At 40.4% G+C, this 17404-nt stretch overlaps 1 protein-coding gene across 4 annotated transcripts in view; it reads right to left on the bottom strand.

Moving 5' to 3' along the window:
* Nucleotides 1-3158: 3158 nt before the first annotated feature.
* LOC101800880 (interleukin-9 receptor-like) overlaps nt 3159-17404 on the bottom strand; it is a 20389-nt gene continuing 6143 nt past the window's right edge. For all 4 annotated transcript variants that reach the window (XM_038186732.2, XM_013098535.5, XM_013098536.4 and 1 more), the window contains exons 2-9: nt 10563-10653; nt 10086-10194; nt 8668-8861; nt 7835-7971; nt 7332-7506; nt 6945-7050; nt 5206-5290; nt 3159-4247 (exon numbers count right to left, since the gene is read on the bottom strand). In XM_038186732.2, coding sequence (XP_038042660.1) covers nt 3702-4247; nt 5206-5290; nt 6945-7050; nt 7332-7506; nt 7835-7971; nt 8668-8861; nt 10086-10194; nt 10563-10641 — 1431 coding nt within the window. In that variant the 5' untranslated portion in view covers nt 10642-10653 and the 3' untranslated portion in view covers nt 3159-3701. The remainder of the gene's footprint in view (nt 4248-5205; nt 5291-6944; nt 7051-7331; nt 7507-7834; nt 7972-8667; nt 8862-10085; nt 10195-10562; nt 10654-17404) is intronic.

The following is a 17404-nucleotide window of genomic DNA, read 5'->3' as shown; positions in this document are numbered from 1 at the left end:
GATGTGGGGTAGGGGTCCCAGGTGACAAGGTCTATTGGTACACTTAAGGCCGTGATGCTAAGACAGATGGCACACAGCAATTTTCTTTACAGAGAAATGTATTCCATCAGTGTTCTGAATCTTGTGGCTACAGAAAGCATTTTCATAACTGACTGCACAGGTGAAAATCACATGTATGGTATTAAACCCAAAGAGATATATTATTTTTTAATACACAATTTGCAAATGCTAACAACCTTGTTGCAGTAGGAGGAAAACTTTGAATATAACAAACATCAGAAGTTATGAGAGGCATAAAACCACAGAATCATCTAGGTGGGAAAAGATCTTCCATCATCAACCTGACCTGCCAAGTCCCATCACTAAACTATGTCCCTCAGTGTTCAGACAGTTCACACATCTCTTAAAATACCACCAGGGATGGGGACCGCACCACTTCCCTGGGCAGCCTGTTCCAATGCTTGGTGAGGAAACTCTTCCCGGTATCTAACCTAAACCTCCCCTAGTACAACTCGAGGCCATTTCCTCATGATTTTAGGGCATGAATGTAAGAGAAAGTGATGTGAGGGTTCAACAGTCTCTACATAGCATATACAATCTTTTAAAAGAAGAAACTGGTAGTAGGAGTCAAAATGTTGTAGTACCTATGTGTTTGGCACTGTTGCACCTCCTACTGCAATAGCTGTGGGAAACTACTGTGCAAGCTACTAAAACCTGTGATCTCATTGCAAAGATGAGGTAACCAGTTCTACACACAGAAACCAAGTGAGGCATGCTATTGATTTATGTGAAAGCATTTGTAATTTTTTTCTCTAGTACTCTCAATCTCATTCTGAGGATACCTATTGTCTGTTTTTGAATGTGAAAGCATGTTATGAAAAAGTCTTGAGTTGTCCACACCAATGCCCCTATTTCTGTTTTAAACAGATGCTTTATTTAGAGCTGTCTGGAGAGCGCAACTCTGGCACTGCCTGTATTAGGCATCGTATCAGTCAGCTTGGCTCAGAAAGCCATATAGTTTTGGGTCTGCAGTATCAAATTAATATAACTATACTGCTTCTCGACACAGGCAAGTACTGCATAATACTGGACTGTGGACACACAATGTGTAGCGTTGACATTGCTGCAGCAGTTTCTGTGCTTCACTGCAATATGCAGTGAAGATCAGAAGTGTGTAGATCAAAGCAATCTGTCCAACAGCCCTAAAACGATAAGGCTTAACACAGGGCTTTCAGATTTTGCCAATTAACTTGCTCTATTCATGAATGTCAAGGAAGAAGCAATCCAAGCGTTGTAGCTTTGTGTTGCAACTTAATCCCTGGTTTGCATGCTGTTAAAAACAAAAAAGCACCCCTCCCCCCTTGTGTATTAACTCCCTTTTCTAGCATAAAAAGAACAACCCCTCCTCTTTACCAAATACTATCACCAGCACAAAAATATGTATGTCATCAAATACTACAGTTCTTGCTTTAAAACTGATAGTTTAGATCTCTGTTCTTGATTAGTGCTTCTCTCTTCAGAATTTCAGCAGTGCCTCTAGCAGGAACAGATCTGTAGATTAGATTAAATTACTGAAGATTAAAATGACTATTTTTAATTTTTCGTGATTTTATTGGCTAGAAGAATGTATGCATAAGTGAAAATGTGGATGGCTCTGTGAAAGAGCATACATTCTCCCCTCAAATGAGGGCTTATGCTGGTCTGAAGAGGCCTGTGGTGATAGAAAAAGACACTACATTCAGTCTCTATTTGCTTTTGCTTCTCTATCTTGTTAAATTTTATGTTCTCCCTTCCATAGCCAGACCTGCTGCTCCTTATGCTCATATCTGATTATAACTATTCCCTTTATCCTTTTGCATGTATTACTAATTTAGAATATCTTTTTAAGTAAACAAGACTTCATGAAACTGCTTCATTTTCTGTGCAGACACATTTGTATGCAAGGGCTGTCTAGATATGAGAGATTTATGATACAATTGATTTGACAATTTTAGGAAACATCCCTCTGACTCTGAAGATTTGAAACTTGGGAATGCTGCATCAAGCCAAACTAAAAGCTTGGTCTAAAAAGGGGTCTAAAAGCTCGGGAATCACCAAAATCCTGCAGGCATGTGGTCTTGGTTTACCTATTTTCTTCTGCATAGGAGATTATGGCAACTGATCAGGTTCTTTTCTTGCCATTAGATTGTGGTATAATATAAAAAGCACCCTTGAATATTGTCTTTACAAGATAAAAAGCACAAAGGACCAGAAAAGGGATATATTTTTCAGATATCAGAAAATCCCTGTGCTTACCACACTGAAAAGAAACCATTGCTGGCACCTTCTGTGGCCGTCTCCCAAGCTGGCTGTGGACACTTCATTCTTTTGCTGCTTTTCTTGCAGATGAAGACTTCCCACAATAGTTCTCTGGCTTAGCACATATTTTCTGGGGAAGAGTTAGTCAGTCTACTTTTTTACTTATAAATGAAATCTTACTTTGCAATGATAAAACTAGTCACTGCTAATAGTCAACTGAAACATGTGACTCATTCCCAAAGAGAAGGAGTGAATGAATGTGAACAACTGTAGGTATACATGTGCCAGTTAGCATAGATGTACATGTACACTTCTCTGTATGCTTGCTACAACTGCTGAGACCTTTAAACTTAGGAGATGCGACTAAGACTCCAGGAATCTGCTTGGTGGGTAATCAACCATATATAAGGTTTTATGTCTCTAAGGCAGAGAGTAAAACTCCAGAAACTGAGCTCAGAAAGGCTGTACCTGCTAAGCAGACAGGCAAAAGACTAGTCAATTCTGGAGAAAAAATAAAATCCCTGAAGAGGTAGTGGGCCTGGCCTGTTTTATGATGAAACCTTGGTTGTATTATTCTTGCTTTTCACCTTTTTCCCTTAGATCATCCCAGCCAACTAACCTTGGAATACACTTAGGTTAAAATCAAAGCAGTACATGGGGCTTAGTTTCTGCAAAATAAAAAGTTACAGCTATTCAGGATAATGAAGATCAAGACCCACTGCCCAATTATTTTTAAATAGTGCAATTCTAAACTCTGATGAAATCATGAATCATTTGAATCTATTTAGAATCCACATTAAGAAGCAAAATTAGCATCTTTAGCAAAAAAAAAAAAAAAATCATGGTTTTATGAAGAGTCATACATAGTTCTCAAATAACAAATGGATTTAAATCATGATACAGTACATTGCAAATATTGCTGCTTCTCAGTCCAGCAGGCATTAGTTTTCAGGCTACAGTAAATGTTGAGTTAATCTGAATTACAGTGAGGAAAGAACTACGTGCTGAGAGTAGAACAGCTGTCTCACAATGAAGTTTGGAAAGCATTATCTTGCATGCAATTACAACAGTTCTTCCTAGGGAAAAATATCAGGTCTGCTGCTGCATCCTTAGACTAGAGGATTGCTGGACTTCTGTGGCTGCCAGGAGGTTACTTTGGGGAAAGGCATGGTCATGTGTCTCCTGAGATGGCAGATTTTGCTGTGGTCAGTCCTGGCCATGCCAGGGGTAGTATTTGCTGGGTAGAGGAGTGGGTCACAATCTTTTCTTGAAGTAGAAAAATTAAAGATTTAGTTAAGAATGATACATGATTGTAATTGTCTGCACAGACAACATTTAAGCCATTTGGAAAGACAGTATTGTGAGATGAGAGGGCAGCAAAAGATCTTTGTGGGCAGCATTCCTCAAGGAAGGCCATTCTGATCATTCTGATGTTTGACCAGACCATCACCATCAGAGAGCTTCAGTAGTTCAGCAGCAATCAAACCTCCTGTGGTATCATTGTCACACAAGGTGCAATAGTCACTGTTGCTGAAGGACACATTTGCCATCTCCAAAGATTCCAGAAGCATAAGGAAGTCACCCTTTCCATGCTGTAAGTGAGAAGGACAACTCCTTCCCATGCTAGATCTGTCAAGGTTGGCTTTAATTATTTCAGAAATTTTCAGGCCAACTGTATCATCAGCATGGTTTTGTGCTAAGAATAGTGCCAGCTGGACTTCCATCTCTTCTGCTCTTACATATCTGCTGGGGACATACTGCTGGCTTGGACCAGATGCAAGCATTTCTTCTGCAGCAACAAGATTTGTGCTTTCCACAGGTTTCAAGGAAATCTGGGAAATGAATTCCTGGGTGTTTAGCTCAGAAACTCCATCTGTAGTTACTTTGTTTGAGTTGCTTGCCTCTTCTCTTCTGAGTTGATTCCAAGCTTCATTAGGTCCAACCCAGTCCTAGTGAAAGGATCAGTAAGTTCAGGACATTTTGCTCAGAGGTGGAATTTTCAGAATAACTGTTCTTTTTGTATGGCTTTGGCACAGCAATCCAGAAGTTTAGTGCAAATTTAATGGGCAAAATTTAAGTAATAGGGTAGAGAATCTAGCATTTAACTGCTCTGAAGAAACATGAAATTTTCAAGATTTCACCTCCAGAATATATACTGCAAGCTGCTTGTATTCCTTTGGTTTTGTGAAGGCAGCATGCACCTTTCATGTTCAGCAAGTGTACAAGAAGATGGAAGATGAGAGAATGCAAGTGCACTAATGATGTTTCTTGGTTTTTGCTTCTTCTGTGAAACGGATCTGTTTTGTTTTCACTTTTTTTTTTTTTTTTTTTTTTTTTCAATTACGCTATTCAAACATACTTAAGATATTGGGAATGCTAGAGGAACATGCTAGAGGATGGCAGCAATGCTGATTAACTACTAAACTGCCACTTGAGAAAAAGACTGGTGATTCCTTGGCTTTTTCTACTTAACAGACAAAATACTCAGTTCTCTGTGAAAGGAAACCCTGATTTGTTAAACCAAAGTAACCCCTGAATACTGTGCTTGGTTACCAGTGTTATCCGTCTGAAAAATATGAAAAGCATCACTTACTGGTAATACGTTGAAAGATCCTCTGGATATAGAAAAACAGTACAGGGAATGGATGGATTAGGAGCAAGCTACTGGAGGGGTTTTATTTTTAAGGAGAGAGAAGATGGACAGTGGCTCTGGTGGTGCAGTTAGTATGTGGAGGCAGGAAATTAAGTGAGAAACCGTGAAGTCCCAGGAAGACCAGACCTACATGTTAACATGGTAACATGTTACATGATAACAATGCTCAGGACCTAGAATGATCAATCCTAGGGAAAAAAAAATCCTCCCCTCATAAACTGAGGATCATAAGAAAGAAACTAAACATTTCTTACCTTAAAATTCCCATTATGCAAATTATAGAGTGGCTGAAAGAAAGCAGCTGGTGTGGGAATGTTAAAGCAGGAGAGGCTTTTTGCCCTAAAGTGAGAAAACAACACTTTAAAATCAAAAACCAGACAATTGTTCTGTATTCTGTCTCAATGATATAGCACACTGGTTAAATGAAAGCCCGACTCTTCTGATAGAAAGATTGCAGTAGAATCTCATTTCATGTGGTTCCTGACATCTTGTGGGTATGCAATTATCTGCCTCTCAGACATTCTTTTAATATTCCTAACCCAAAGCGCAGCCTTCTCAAAGTTTTCTGAGGAATGCTATATTCAATGCATTCAACTCATTACTAGTCTATTACTCATTATATGTACTGAGCTGTTTATGCATTTGTTTAGCATCTTGTTTGATCTAAACCACCTTTTCTAGCAGTATTTTAGAGCATGCAAGTTTCATTAAATTTAGACAGAGAAATTCTGCCATATATTATAGTCCATCCATTAGAGTTTATCCTTTACAAACATTTTATCATATGAATATCATATATTTTGTTTCCCTCAGAGCAGCATGTATATGGAGCATAATAATGTATGTCAAGGTTTTTGTGATACCAGCACAAAATGGAGATGGATGGTTGAACCAACGTTTTAGAGACACTTTTTTTTTTTTTTTTTTTTCTGTATGACTTGGTCCCAGAACCAAGAAAACACAGAACCTGAGTAGTTTGCCTATATTGGTATTTCACATACTGACTACTGGCAGGTATGTCACAAATAGCTTAACATTGATATTAGTTTAACCATCTTTATGGATTGCTGTATGCTTCCACCTTTAGGTTACCTACATGTACATGTACATGAGACTCAAAATTTCTCATGTTTTTTTTTGTCCTGGTTTTGGCTAGGATAGAGTTAATTTTCCTTCTAGTAGCTGGTATGGTACTGTGTTTTGGATTTTGAATAAGAATAATAATGATAACATGCTGATGTTTTAATTGTTGCAGACCAGTGCTTACACCAAGCCAAGGATGTTTCAGCTTCTCGCTCTGTCCTGCCAGCGGGCAGGCTTGGGGTACATGAGGAACTGGGAGGGGACAGAACCAGGACAGCTGACCCAAACTGACCAAAGGGATATTCCATACCATGTGGCATCATGCTGAACATTTATATGGGATGGGTGACTGCGGTGTGGGAAGAGGGATTGCTGCTCAGGGACAACCTGGGCATCAGTCGGTGGTGAGCAATTGCATTGTGCATCACTTGTTTAGTACAAATTATTATTAATAACACTATTATCATTATTATTATTTTCCTTTATTTTCTGTCCTAATAAACTGTCTTTATCTCAACACACAAGGTTTCACTTTTTTTCTGATTCTCTCTTCCATCCCCAGGGCAGGGATGGGGAGGGTGAGCAAATGGCTGTGTGGTGCTTGGCTGCTGGCCGGGTTAACCCACAACAGGTTTAAATTTCTTTAACTCCAAGAGACCCTCAGCCTCGACCTTTAGCTGAGCTTGGGTGCCAAGAAGGCACTTTGGTCTCCTTAATGACTGAATAGTGGGTCATTAATTATCATTAGCTAAGAATCACGTCATATCCTGAGAACATCAAAAGAGCTTTTGAGCATGTTAGAATCTGATTGCTCAGCAGAAACAAGAAGCAAAATGGATATAAGGACACTTCGTTTACTCTCTTTAGGTTATAAAGATCAAGAGAAACTTAAAGAAGAACTATAACATACCTTGAAGGAAGCTTGCAGTTCCAAAATAAATAGAGCAGGGTGCCAAAACTCAGAGGAATGAACAAGAACTGCAAAGTTCTGGAACTAAAGAGCTTTTCAGACACTTCTGGTACACCAGAAAGAAAAAAAAAAAAAAGATAAAAAGCCTTAATGTTAGGATAGATCCCCAAATAACTAAGCAATACAAATGAAATAAGCAGTTAAAGACCTCAAGGAAAGTAATTTGGTTAAGAAAACTTGAAGGAAACTGATTCTGATTTTTAAAAGCTTCATTTTACCAAGCATCTTCCTTTTTTTATTTTTTTTATTTTTTTCCTCCTTTCATTTTTAAAAATTAGTATGGACATGAAAAGACATGAATTAAGATAAAAACAATATTCTTTGTACCTGCTCTTTGAAACACTGTTGTCTGGCTCCACTCGCTCCATTGACTATGGTATGAATCCTCATTTTCAGAAACTTTGCAGCGAACTCGTGCAATGTAAGAGACACCACTGTGAAACTCTGTGCCTTCAATTTCTATTTGTGGTAGTGAACTGGGTGGTGTCTTGTTCAATGCAAACTGCAAATCATTACAAAAAAAATCTATTAAAAAGGCTGGGCAAAGGGATGGTCTTTTAATAACTTTTTTTTTCCTTCTCCAAACCCTCTGTTCTTGGTGCAAGAATAGGGCCTACATGATGATGAATGACTTCTGAATGCAGGATTCAGAAGATGATGATGCATTGTTCTTCACTATTGATGTTTTACATAAAATCTTTCTGTCTTGATATGGAAAGACAGAAGGGTTAGCTTAAAACAGTCAGCTTCCAGAAGACCCTAAGCTGAGTGGCAAGGCCATTCATTGCACCAAGTGTAAGTCAGCATGAGTGTGTGGCTCATCTAGTTACCTCCCATGACACGCTGTACTCCTTGTACTGCAACTCGTATTGAAGTATTTCAACGAGGTACCAAGGCACACTCCACCATATCTGACACTTGCTTGCAGTAATGTTGCTCTGGATGTTCAAAGGTGGATCAAGCTTTACTGCAAACAGAGAGGTAGGTTTTCCACAATATTTGGGACTGGAATACCACAGAAGAAGATGCATGTTTCTAGACTGATTAAAGTCTTGGAAGATAAAGCTGGTTCTAAAGAGAGATACTAAGACCAGCAGTAGTCTGCATTAGCTTACAGGGTAGGTCAGAACAGCTACAGAACTGACAAAAATTAATGATAACTCAGATAGCCCCTGGGAATAGTCCTGCAATCAAAGAACCACTCCATATATCTCATTCTGCTCTTCCAATGTAACACTAGTACAGACAAGCTCTGAGATTTCAGATACTAGGGCATTTGTCTAAAGTACCTGGCCATGGGACCTAGGATTTTATCTACAACTTAGATTCCTCATGACTTCATTTCTTTTGAAAACAAAACTAAACAAAACATAGAAGCAATCCAATCGTACAAGAAAACAGGATGAAGATCAGAAGTATATCCAAAATGTGCTGCAGAACCATCCCTCTCTGAAGTCCAGAAAAAGTCAAAATAGAGAGACACTGGAACTGCATCCTTAATAATAAAGATAATGTAGTGTACTCTGCAGGAATGGACAATTTGGCTTGTTTCCATTATTTTCACTTCCTGTCTTTGAGATACTGTTTTTCAGAAGGTATGTTAGATCCATCCCAAAGATGCTAGGCGGAGCCTCATTCCACATCTGCTCTGGTTCATACTTACTGTGCTTACGGGGATTGTATTCTGGAAAGGTAATGTATGTATGATTACTCCCAAAGAAGTTGCCTTGGAGAGAGACTCTATAACCATCTGTTTCCAAGATCTGGCTGGCTAAGTGGATTGTGCAATGATACTGTTTCTGCATACTGTCTCTGGCAGTCAGTTGGCAGCTGGCGTTTTGTCCCTTTGACCAGAGGCTAAAAAAAATGAAAAAGGCTGAAAGTTTCTTTTAAGTCATATAATTTACTGCTTTATGGTTTATGAAAGAAGTGTGGCAGCTTTGCACAGCAACACGTTCAGGAAGAGTATGTCCCTCCGTAGTGCAAACAGCAGAGAAAGCAATGTTAAAAATGGCTGGACAGCAGGGTTGAAGAAGGAGGAAGGAAACAGCCTCATAACCTCACTACTGAGAGCACTAAGCCTCCCAGCAGCTGCACGTAGTACTCTGCACCTGCCACCTGCTCCCTCTCAAAGTGAGAGGTTGTACTGGGTCTGGCTGGAATGTTAACTTTCCCTGCAGCTGCTATGTATTGCTGCCAGGAAAGTGGTGGGGCATGGGGGGAAGGGGAGGGGGTAAACCACCTAATATAGCCATTTATTAGTAAATTTTTCATGTTGCTTGTGGCCCCACAATAAACTGGATACCATAGTTTATCAAGTTGGCATTTTTTCCATAGATTTAAAATAATGTATCATTAAGAGTTACACTATTTTTTACTTAACTATATCAGAATACAATAAGGCATCTAATGCTGGAGTGGCTTTCCCTTGTGTAACAGTTTACTAGTTATTAGTAATCAAGACAACTTTATTACATCATGTAAACACATTAATCTTGAATTACCGTATCACAATGCTTATTATCCTGTCACCTAGCAAACTATTCATTGTTTTTCTTCTGTTAGAGATAAAATTATTCACATAATAAACTCATTACTAAAACTTATAATTCACTAGACTTTCAAAATCCTTTAAGCATATATATGAACCAGATTAAACCAGTAGGAGTTTACTCCTTAGGCAGCAAGATGATTAGAAACTGATGAGGCAGCTTCATGTAGGATCAGCCTGGAAGTCCTCAAATGGTTGAGAACCAAGGCTGCAAAGGGACGGCTCTCTGCACTGAGAGGCCCTTGCCAGCAGATGACACCAGACTGATGGACCACCCTGAGCCTGCAGGAGACTGTGCGGCTGCGTGTACGAAACCTCTGGTGTACCGATGGTGACTGTGAGCCCATGAAAGACTGCTGCGAAGGGAGCAGCTACCAAGGCAGCCCAGGACTGTAGCAGTGAGATGGCTGAGATGGCTGTGCCCAAAGCAAGCAAAGCACCCAGCCAGGCCCCATCTTGGCTCCTCCATGCTGTACTTCCCACACCAGTGCTGGGACTACAACAGATAACTCTTGGCTTGCAACTCTTACTTTGTGAAGTGCAGGTAGAAAGGTCCATCGCCCACAGGCTCCTCCATTGCCCACATGCAATTCACAGTAGTCACATAGTTATTCAGGCAGCTCAGACTGCCAGGGAACTCTGCAGAAGAAGGAGACCAGAGCTGCATTTGTTACCACCTGATAAGGCCTAAAACATATTACTTGCTAGTGCTTCCTTTACTGATGCCTTCCTCATGATAATTTTCCTCTGTACCACACTTCTCTGCATGAGATGAGTGTAAGAATTTAGGGCAGGGACCTCAAACAGTGGCTGTTCTTTCTGCTGCTCAGTTTGTCCAGTATGTTTTCAGTTGCTTAAGTCTGGCATTGTCAGACAGGTGTACTAGTTCCTGGGACCTCAGAAAGTGCAATCACAAGATCTTGTATTCTATTCTTTTGTGTCTGTGTATGAAAACAAGAACATGTATACACCCCTCCCACCGTGGACCTATTCCAGGTTTCCCTTACCTCTGCCTTGTCCTCTACCAAGGAGTAGCACAGCAGTAATGCACAGGTGAAGGCCCAGCTGCTGCACATCTTGTCCCATTCCAGACAGTACCTAAATTAGACCAGTCGTTAGAAGCAGTTTTGTCAGTAGTTGTACCAGCAGGCTGAAGCCTGATACAAGCTGACCTTGTCTGTCAGACATGGCACCAACTCAGGTATGCCGTGTCATCTATAGGGACTATTCTTCTCACAGCAGCAAATATTACTTTGCATAGGAATATAAAGCACTAGCCACCTGAAAGCAGATTTTTAATTCCTGCCAATTGATGTTTTTTAGTCTTTTTCTCTACTTCCCTTTTCTGTTGTTTGTTGTTGTTATTGGGTTTTGTTGGTTTTTTTTTTTGCATGCACCTGGCACATGAGAATTTAAGAGCAGTACAGAGCCACAGTGGATCAGAATAAAGGCTCATGTGTCCTGTTTCCGACAGTAACTGAAAACAGGTGCTTAAAGAAAAATGTAATGATAGGGAAAGCATAGATATTCTTCTCTGAGAACCTTTTCAGCCTCCAGACATTTGCAGCTCAGACCTTCTGGAACAGACATAATTTCTGCATCTTCAAGACTTTAGTGGGTTTTCCTCTCATGAGCTCATCCATCACCAGTAGTTGCTTTCTGAAAGCCATCTACACAATAAACACTGCTCTCTACATTTAATGATGGATTATTTATTTATTTATTTAAACTTGACGGAGTTAACTGATTTTTTTTTATTTTTTTTATTTATTTTTTATTTTTTTTTTTTTTCTGGCAGTTTCCTGGCAGAAATCTGTTTTCTCTTTACAAGAGGAATATTTTCTTGAGCTGTTTATGTCATGAAACTTTTGAGGGATGCTTTCTTTAAGCCACTTGGAGTTGCCTTGAGCTACTGTGAAAGAATTTGAAGTCAGGTACAAAAGCTGGGATAGAAAAGGGTGTTCTATCCTAAAGACTATTTGTTTTAGACTTTTTCCCATTTCATAGCTGAATAAAACCAAGATCTATCATAATTCTCTCTCTCTCTTACACACACACACAAGAAGCCACAATTCCAGGCAGATAACCAAGTTGTTCACCTACAGCATGAGAATCTTGGGATCATATTTTCTTCCCATAAGTATTTCCTTGCTGCCAAAGAAAATTTCAGAAGGCAGAAATGGAGAGAACAACTGGTATATTCCGGGTCAAAGCACTCATCTGGGATGTGGAATACTTAGGACCTGGTCAGTGCCCCAGTGTACTGAAGGAGACTGTATAGATATTTGAAATATTGCAGTGTGCAATATTGAATGCTGGCTCTCTCGGAGGTTACATGGGAGTCCCTGTCTTTCTTCTTAAACAGAAATTCCGTATAAAGTTTCTGATTTCATGATAAACCAGCAAACAGAAGTTTAATATGAAGAAACCTGACCTAGTCAGTAATACATGGTGTTTTATAAGATGCAAAAATCGTATAAATTTTTATATTAAAAAAAAAATAAGATGTTTTAACAGCTTGCAATATTTGCTGTTTCCTTAATGCTCCGAAAAAGCCCAGAACCTCTGCAGGTAGTGTGTTGCTCTAGGAAGCCCATGACTCAACGTGGAGCCCAGAAAATGTGGAGTGTGTAAAAAGAGTCCACTTTTGAATTTAGACAAAAAGGGTTATTTGAAATTTTCGAAAATATTGGAGGAATGTTGTTTGCACGGCTTGCCCAGCATGGATACTGAACTGAGCTCTTGGTTTGGGGTAACAGAAGTCTGTGAAAATGTTCTGACTTGAAAGAGCTTGGCTTGCTTTGGGCAATGACAGGGCCTATGTTCTCTCTTTCAGAAGCAGTTGGGGAAAAGAGAAAGATAAACATCAGGATGGGAAAAGCACTAGGAACAACATTTGCACAAGGCCAAATGGGTATAGCCAGGCTACCAAATGAATATGGTTTCTAAACAGCAAGAGATCTGAAGTAGACTTAAATGGGAGTGAATGACTAAGAGCCTATGCTTAGCAAGGAGTGTGATATTTCAATTAGCGGTATTGTTTTATTGAAGTTATTAAATGATATGATGTCTACAGCAGCAGAAGCTAGACTCCATGACCAGAAGTATCCTTCCAGTCCCAGATTTCAGACAACTAAACTGCAGCATCCCTGTATCAACCTCTTTCCTATAATTATGCTTCCTTACAGTGTTACTATCCTGAATTAAATAGTAAAATAACTACAACGTATCAGAAACTGATCAAAAGAAAAGGAATCTTTCTGGCTTCCATTTCACCACCTCCTCATTTTTTATTTTTTTTTTTATTTTTTTATTTTTTTTTGGTATATATCCTGTTTTGCTGCAGACCTTCTTCAGAGTGGGGGTTGTAGAGAGGAAGTGTCACTGTTAGCTGAGTTTAGCTGGGGGAGGCTGGGAGGCATGAAGTCTCTCCTGTTTATCATTCTAATCAGGGTTGCATATGATCCCTGTGATAAGTACAGTAAGACTGACTAAATATGAAATAGAGAGAGCTGCATAAGTACATGCACAAGTAGAATTATACATATGCTTACAAGAACTTGCCCAAGCACACAAATGAACAAACATATGTCAAAATAACTAAAACAGCTAATTACCTATTTCCAAGTAAACATAGCTAATCTGTTAACACTCCTTCCACTCCCCTTCTTTCCTCCCCCACCCACCCACCCACCCAAACCCCAACTCTTTATTCAGTTCTGCAATATATGAAATGTGCCAGACATTTACTGGCTGTCTATCTCACCTGGAACAAAACAAAACAAACAAACAAAAAACTATTTGTATGTTAGAAGTTATGAATATTTGTTATAACTGGGTAATGGAAAACTGAATTCTGAAAAGTTTTTCAGAAAATGATTTTGGGGAAGTAGCAGATAACCAGTGAACAAGAGCCTGCAGTACATTAATGCAATTACAAGAGCTTTCACACAGACCATGGATGCTTATCAATTAAAAGAAATGTTACTGCAGCTACATGTAGCATTCATAATGCTATTATTAGTTCTTCTATTGGGCTCCACAGTTTGAACAAAATAATGCTGAAAAAAGATTAAAAACTAATTCTGAAAAGGCTTATGAGAATGATTTAATAACTTTCCTCAGAATGAACAACTAAATATTAACTAAATCTCTTACCCAAAGGAAAAGTTAAGAAGCGATTTTATACCATCCAGAAGTAGCTACAAGGGAAGAGTATTTCAGGTAGGAGAAAAGCATCTTTTCAAAATCTACTAGAGAAAGATGAAAGAATCCAGAAGTTAGACACTGAAGATGGATAGTCAGACAGAAATGAAGTCAGACAGTAGAATTCGTGCAAAGAGACACTTCATTTATTGCTGAAACCTCTTGCCTAAACATAAGATCCAGTGCTTGTAGTCTGTAAATCTTGGTTAGGTATCTAAAAAAATAAAAATAAATAAATAAATAAATAAATATATATATATATATATATAAAATAATAATCCTTTGTTCAGACGGAAGCCCTGAGACTGATACAGGACTTGTTAGATACAATTTTCTGTGCTAAAGTGATCATGATAGCATTCTCTTACCATCTGCAATCTTCAGCCTTGCAAGGGAAAACCTAGTGTACATTCTAAAAAACTTGTTCACAAACTGGCAGAATTACTTCTCAGTAACAGCCAGACACTTCTCACTTATGAAGAAAGAAAATACCTATACATTTTGTAGTGCTCAGGGGAACTGCTGGTTTCAAGCAGAGACATTAGTGAAGCTATCTGTGTTGTGTCTGCTCATACTTGCGATGAGTTTAGTCTTGCAAGAAAATTACTGTAAGTTTTACTAGAATCCTACAGATACTTAGGTGCCTTTTCTTATCTTTTGTACTCACTATGCTTCCCACATTTCAAATTGCTCAGCTGTGGAAAAGGAATTGCCACATTACCCTAAGGCAGGTTGAGCTAACGATAGCCCAGACTGATCACAGATAAATTGTCTTGGCAAGTCCCAGAAGAAAACGACTGCTTCAGTGACATTCTCTTTCTCTTCTGTAAGTCAATATGAAAGTTTTGATAAGCCGTGTGGCAAGGTGAACAGAAACAATTCAATCCTCAGCTTCTCTTGGTGCTGGACAGAAGACAGACATAGAACGGGGCAAAAACAAGACAAGTGCAAAAGCACTTTTCAGTTTTGGTGAGAATGGAGGGAAGGGATTCTCAGTGGCCTAGCAGTCATTCATCATTCCTCCCAGTGGACATCATCTCTGAACACTGTCCGTGCTTTCCTCAGCAGCAGGGGAACAAGAAGCTGATAATCAAGCCAGGAACCAAGCAGAAACAGATTATATGCCAGCACCATTACAGAATCACAGAATGGCCAAGGCTGGAAGGGACTTTTGAAGATCATTTAGTCCAACTCCCCCGGCCGAGCAGGATCACCTAGAGCACATTGCACAGGATGACATCCAGGCGGATTTTGAATAACTCCAGAGAAGGAGACTCCAAAACCTCTCTGGGCAACCTGTTCCAGTGCTCTGTCACCCTCACAGTAAAGAAATGCACTCTCATATTCATCCAGAACCACCTGTGTTTTAGTTTGTGCCCACTGCCTCTCATCCTGTCGCTGGGCACAACTGAAAAGACTGGCTCCATCCTCTTGACACCCTCTCCCGCATTAATTAGGCCTCCCCTCAGTCTTCTCTTTTCCAGGCTAAGCAGGCCCAGTTCTCTCAGCCTGTCCTCATACGACAGGTGCTCCAGTCCTCTCATCATTTTCATAGCCCTCCTCTGAACTCGTTCCAGTAGTTCTATGTCCCTCTTGTACTGGGGAGCCCACAGATGGGCACAATACTCCAGGTGTGGCCCCACCAGGGCTGAGCAGAGGGGGATGATCACCTCCCTTGACCTGCTGGCAACACTCTTCCGAATGCAGCCCAGGATACCATTGGTGTTCTTGGCCACAAGGGTACATTGCTGACTCATGGTCAGCCTGCTGGCCACCAGGACTCCCAGATCCCTCTCTGCAGAGCTGCACTCCAGCAGGTCAGCCCCCAGCCTGTACTGGTGCTTGGGGTTATTCCTCCCTAGGTGCAGGACCCCTTGCTTGCCCTCATTGAACTTCATGAGGTTCTTCTCGGCCCAACTCTCCAGCCTGTCAAGGTCACTCTAAATGGCAGCACAGCTCTCTGGGGTATCAGCCACTCCTCCCAGCTTTGTGTCATCAGCAAACTGGCTGAGGGTGCACTCTATTCCATTGTCCGGGACACTGGTGAATAAGTTGAACACTGGACCCAGTACTGACTCCTGGGGGACACTGCTAGCTACGCGCCTCCACCTAGACTGCACCACTGAGCACAACCCTCTAAGCTCTGCCATCAATCCACCTCACTGTTCACTCATCTAGGCCACACTTCCAGAGCTTGTCCATGAAGATGTTATGGGAGACAGTGTCAAGCCTTGCTGAAGTCAAGGTAGACCACATCCACCACTCTCCCCTCATCTACCCAGCTAGTCATCTCATCACTGAAAGATATCAAATTGTTAGGCAATATCTTGTTGGCATGGGCGGTCTGCCATATATCCTAGTACCAAGGCCAGCATTACAGCAGCTGGGGGACTGGAATACACATCAATTTCCTAGACAGGTTGCTTGATGCCTTTTTTGTGTGTGTGTGTGTGTGTGTGTGTGTTTTCCAACCCCCAGTTCCTGCAATACAGCCCTACTTGTGGGTGGAGGCAGAAAAGCCGAGTGAAAACTTGGAGTGGTGGAGGTGTGGGAGTGCCAGAGGAAAGCAGAACCACCTTCAATCTGCATAGAAGAAAAAGACCAAATAAATGTCTGAGGGAAAGTCCTGAAAGGACACACCAGGTGTGCTGCCACAATTCCAGGTGTTGGTTCAGCATCAGCATATGACTGGTGACCTCGAGTTCCTAGATGATCTCAGCTGGTTTCAGCAGTATTTCCAACCTTTCCATGTTTCCAGGACAGAGTTCTGCCTACTATCCGGTCAAGAAAATGAGGCTTTGTAGCCACGCCTTTTTCACCCCTTTCTGTAGTTCTATCAGCTTCTTCCATTTCCCAAAAGTCATTTAAACCAGAATTTTTACAATGAACATAGATTTCCCAAATCAACAGATGAACAGATGGTCGACAGTTATTACTATGTTTTTCTGTTGTATTACCAGAAATCTGTATTGAAAGTTTTGTCTCACCCCCCATATCTGAGGTCCACTACAACACACAATAAAAAGATGGCCTTTGCTTTTAGGAATGTATAGGGTAAAATAAATGAATTGATAGATACTATAGAGAGGGAAAGTAACACAAGACTGTGGTTCCTACAGTCTCAGCATATGGTCAGCCTAAACATTATCTGGTTTATAGGAACACAGCAAAGCAGAGCTTTAAGGAGAGACTTGAAGAATGAGGCTGAAGTAGCTCAAGAGAGAACTGTAAGCAGCACCTTCAGAGTATAAGCTATAGCGTGGTAGAAATTAAAGTGGGATTTGTTTGATGATCTAGTTGGAGCTGGAAGCTAGTATCATAGAGTTGACTTATTGGTATGGAAGTGACAGATGACGAGCAAAAGGGGAGGTGGTCAGTGACTTGAAGGTGGGGACAAGAAGCTTATATTTGGCATGACAGAGAGGAAGACGGAAGAATTGTGTAGAGAAACGTAATAGGGTCAAAGGGACAGGTACAAAAAAGGATCCTTGTGTCACTCACCTTTGAATGGATACAGGTAAGACAAGATCAGTTCTACAAAGGCCAAATAAAATATGAAACTGAAGTGTCATGAAAGCAAGGGTTTCATGTGGAACTGTGTGCATAAGAATCTTAAACATGCTTGAATTTTATTTGATACATG

Source organism: Anas platyrhynchos, chromosome 15 (assembly GCF_047663525.1).
Source record: "Anas platyrhynchos isolate ZD024472 breed Pekin duck chromosome 15, IASCAAS_PekinDuck_T2T, whole genome shotgun sequence".
NCBI lineage: Eukaryota > Metazoa > Chordata > Aves > Anseriformes > Anatidae > Anas > Anas platyrhynchos.
Note: the sequence above shows the minus strand (reverse complement) of the source record. Positions and strands in the feature narration are given on the sequence as shown.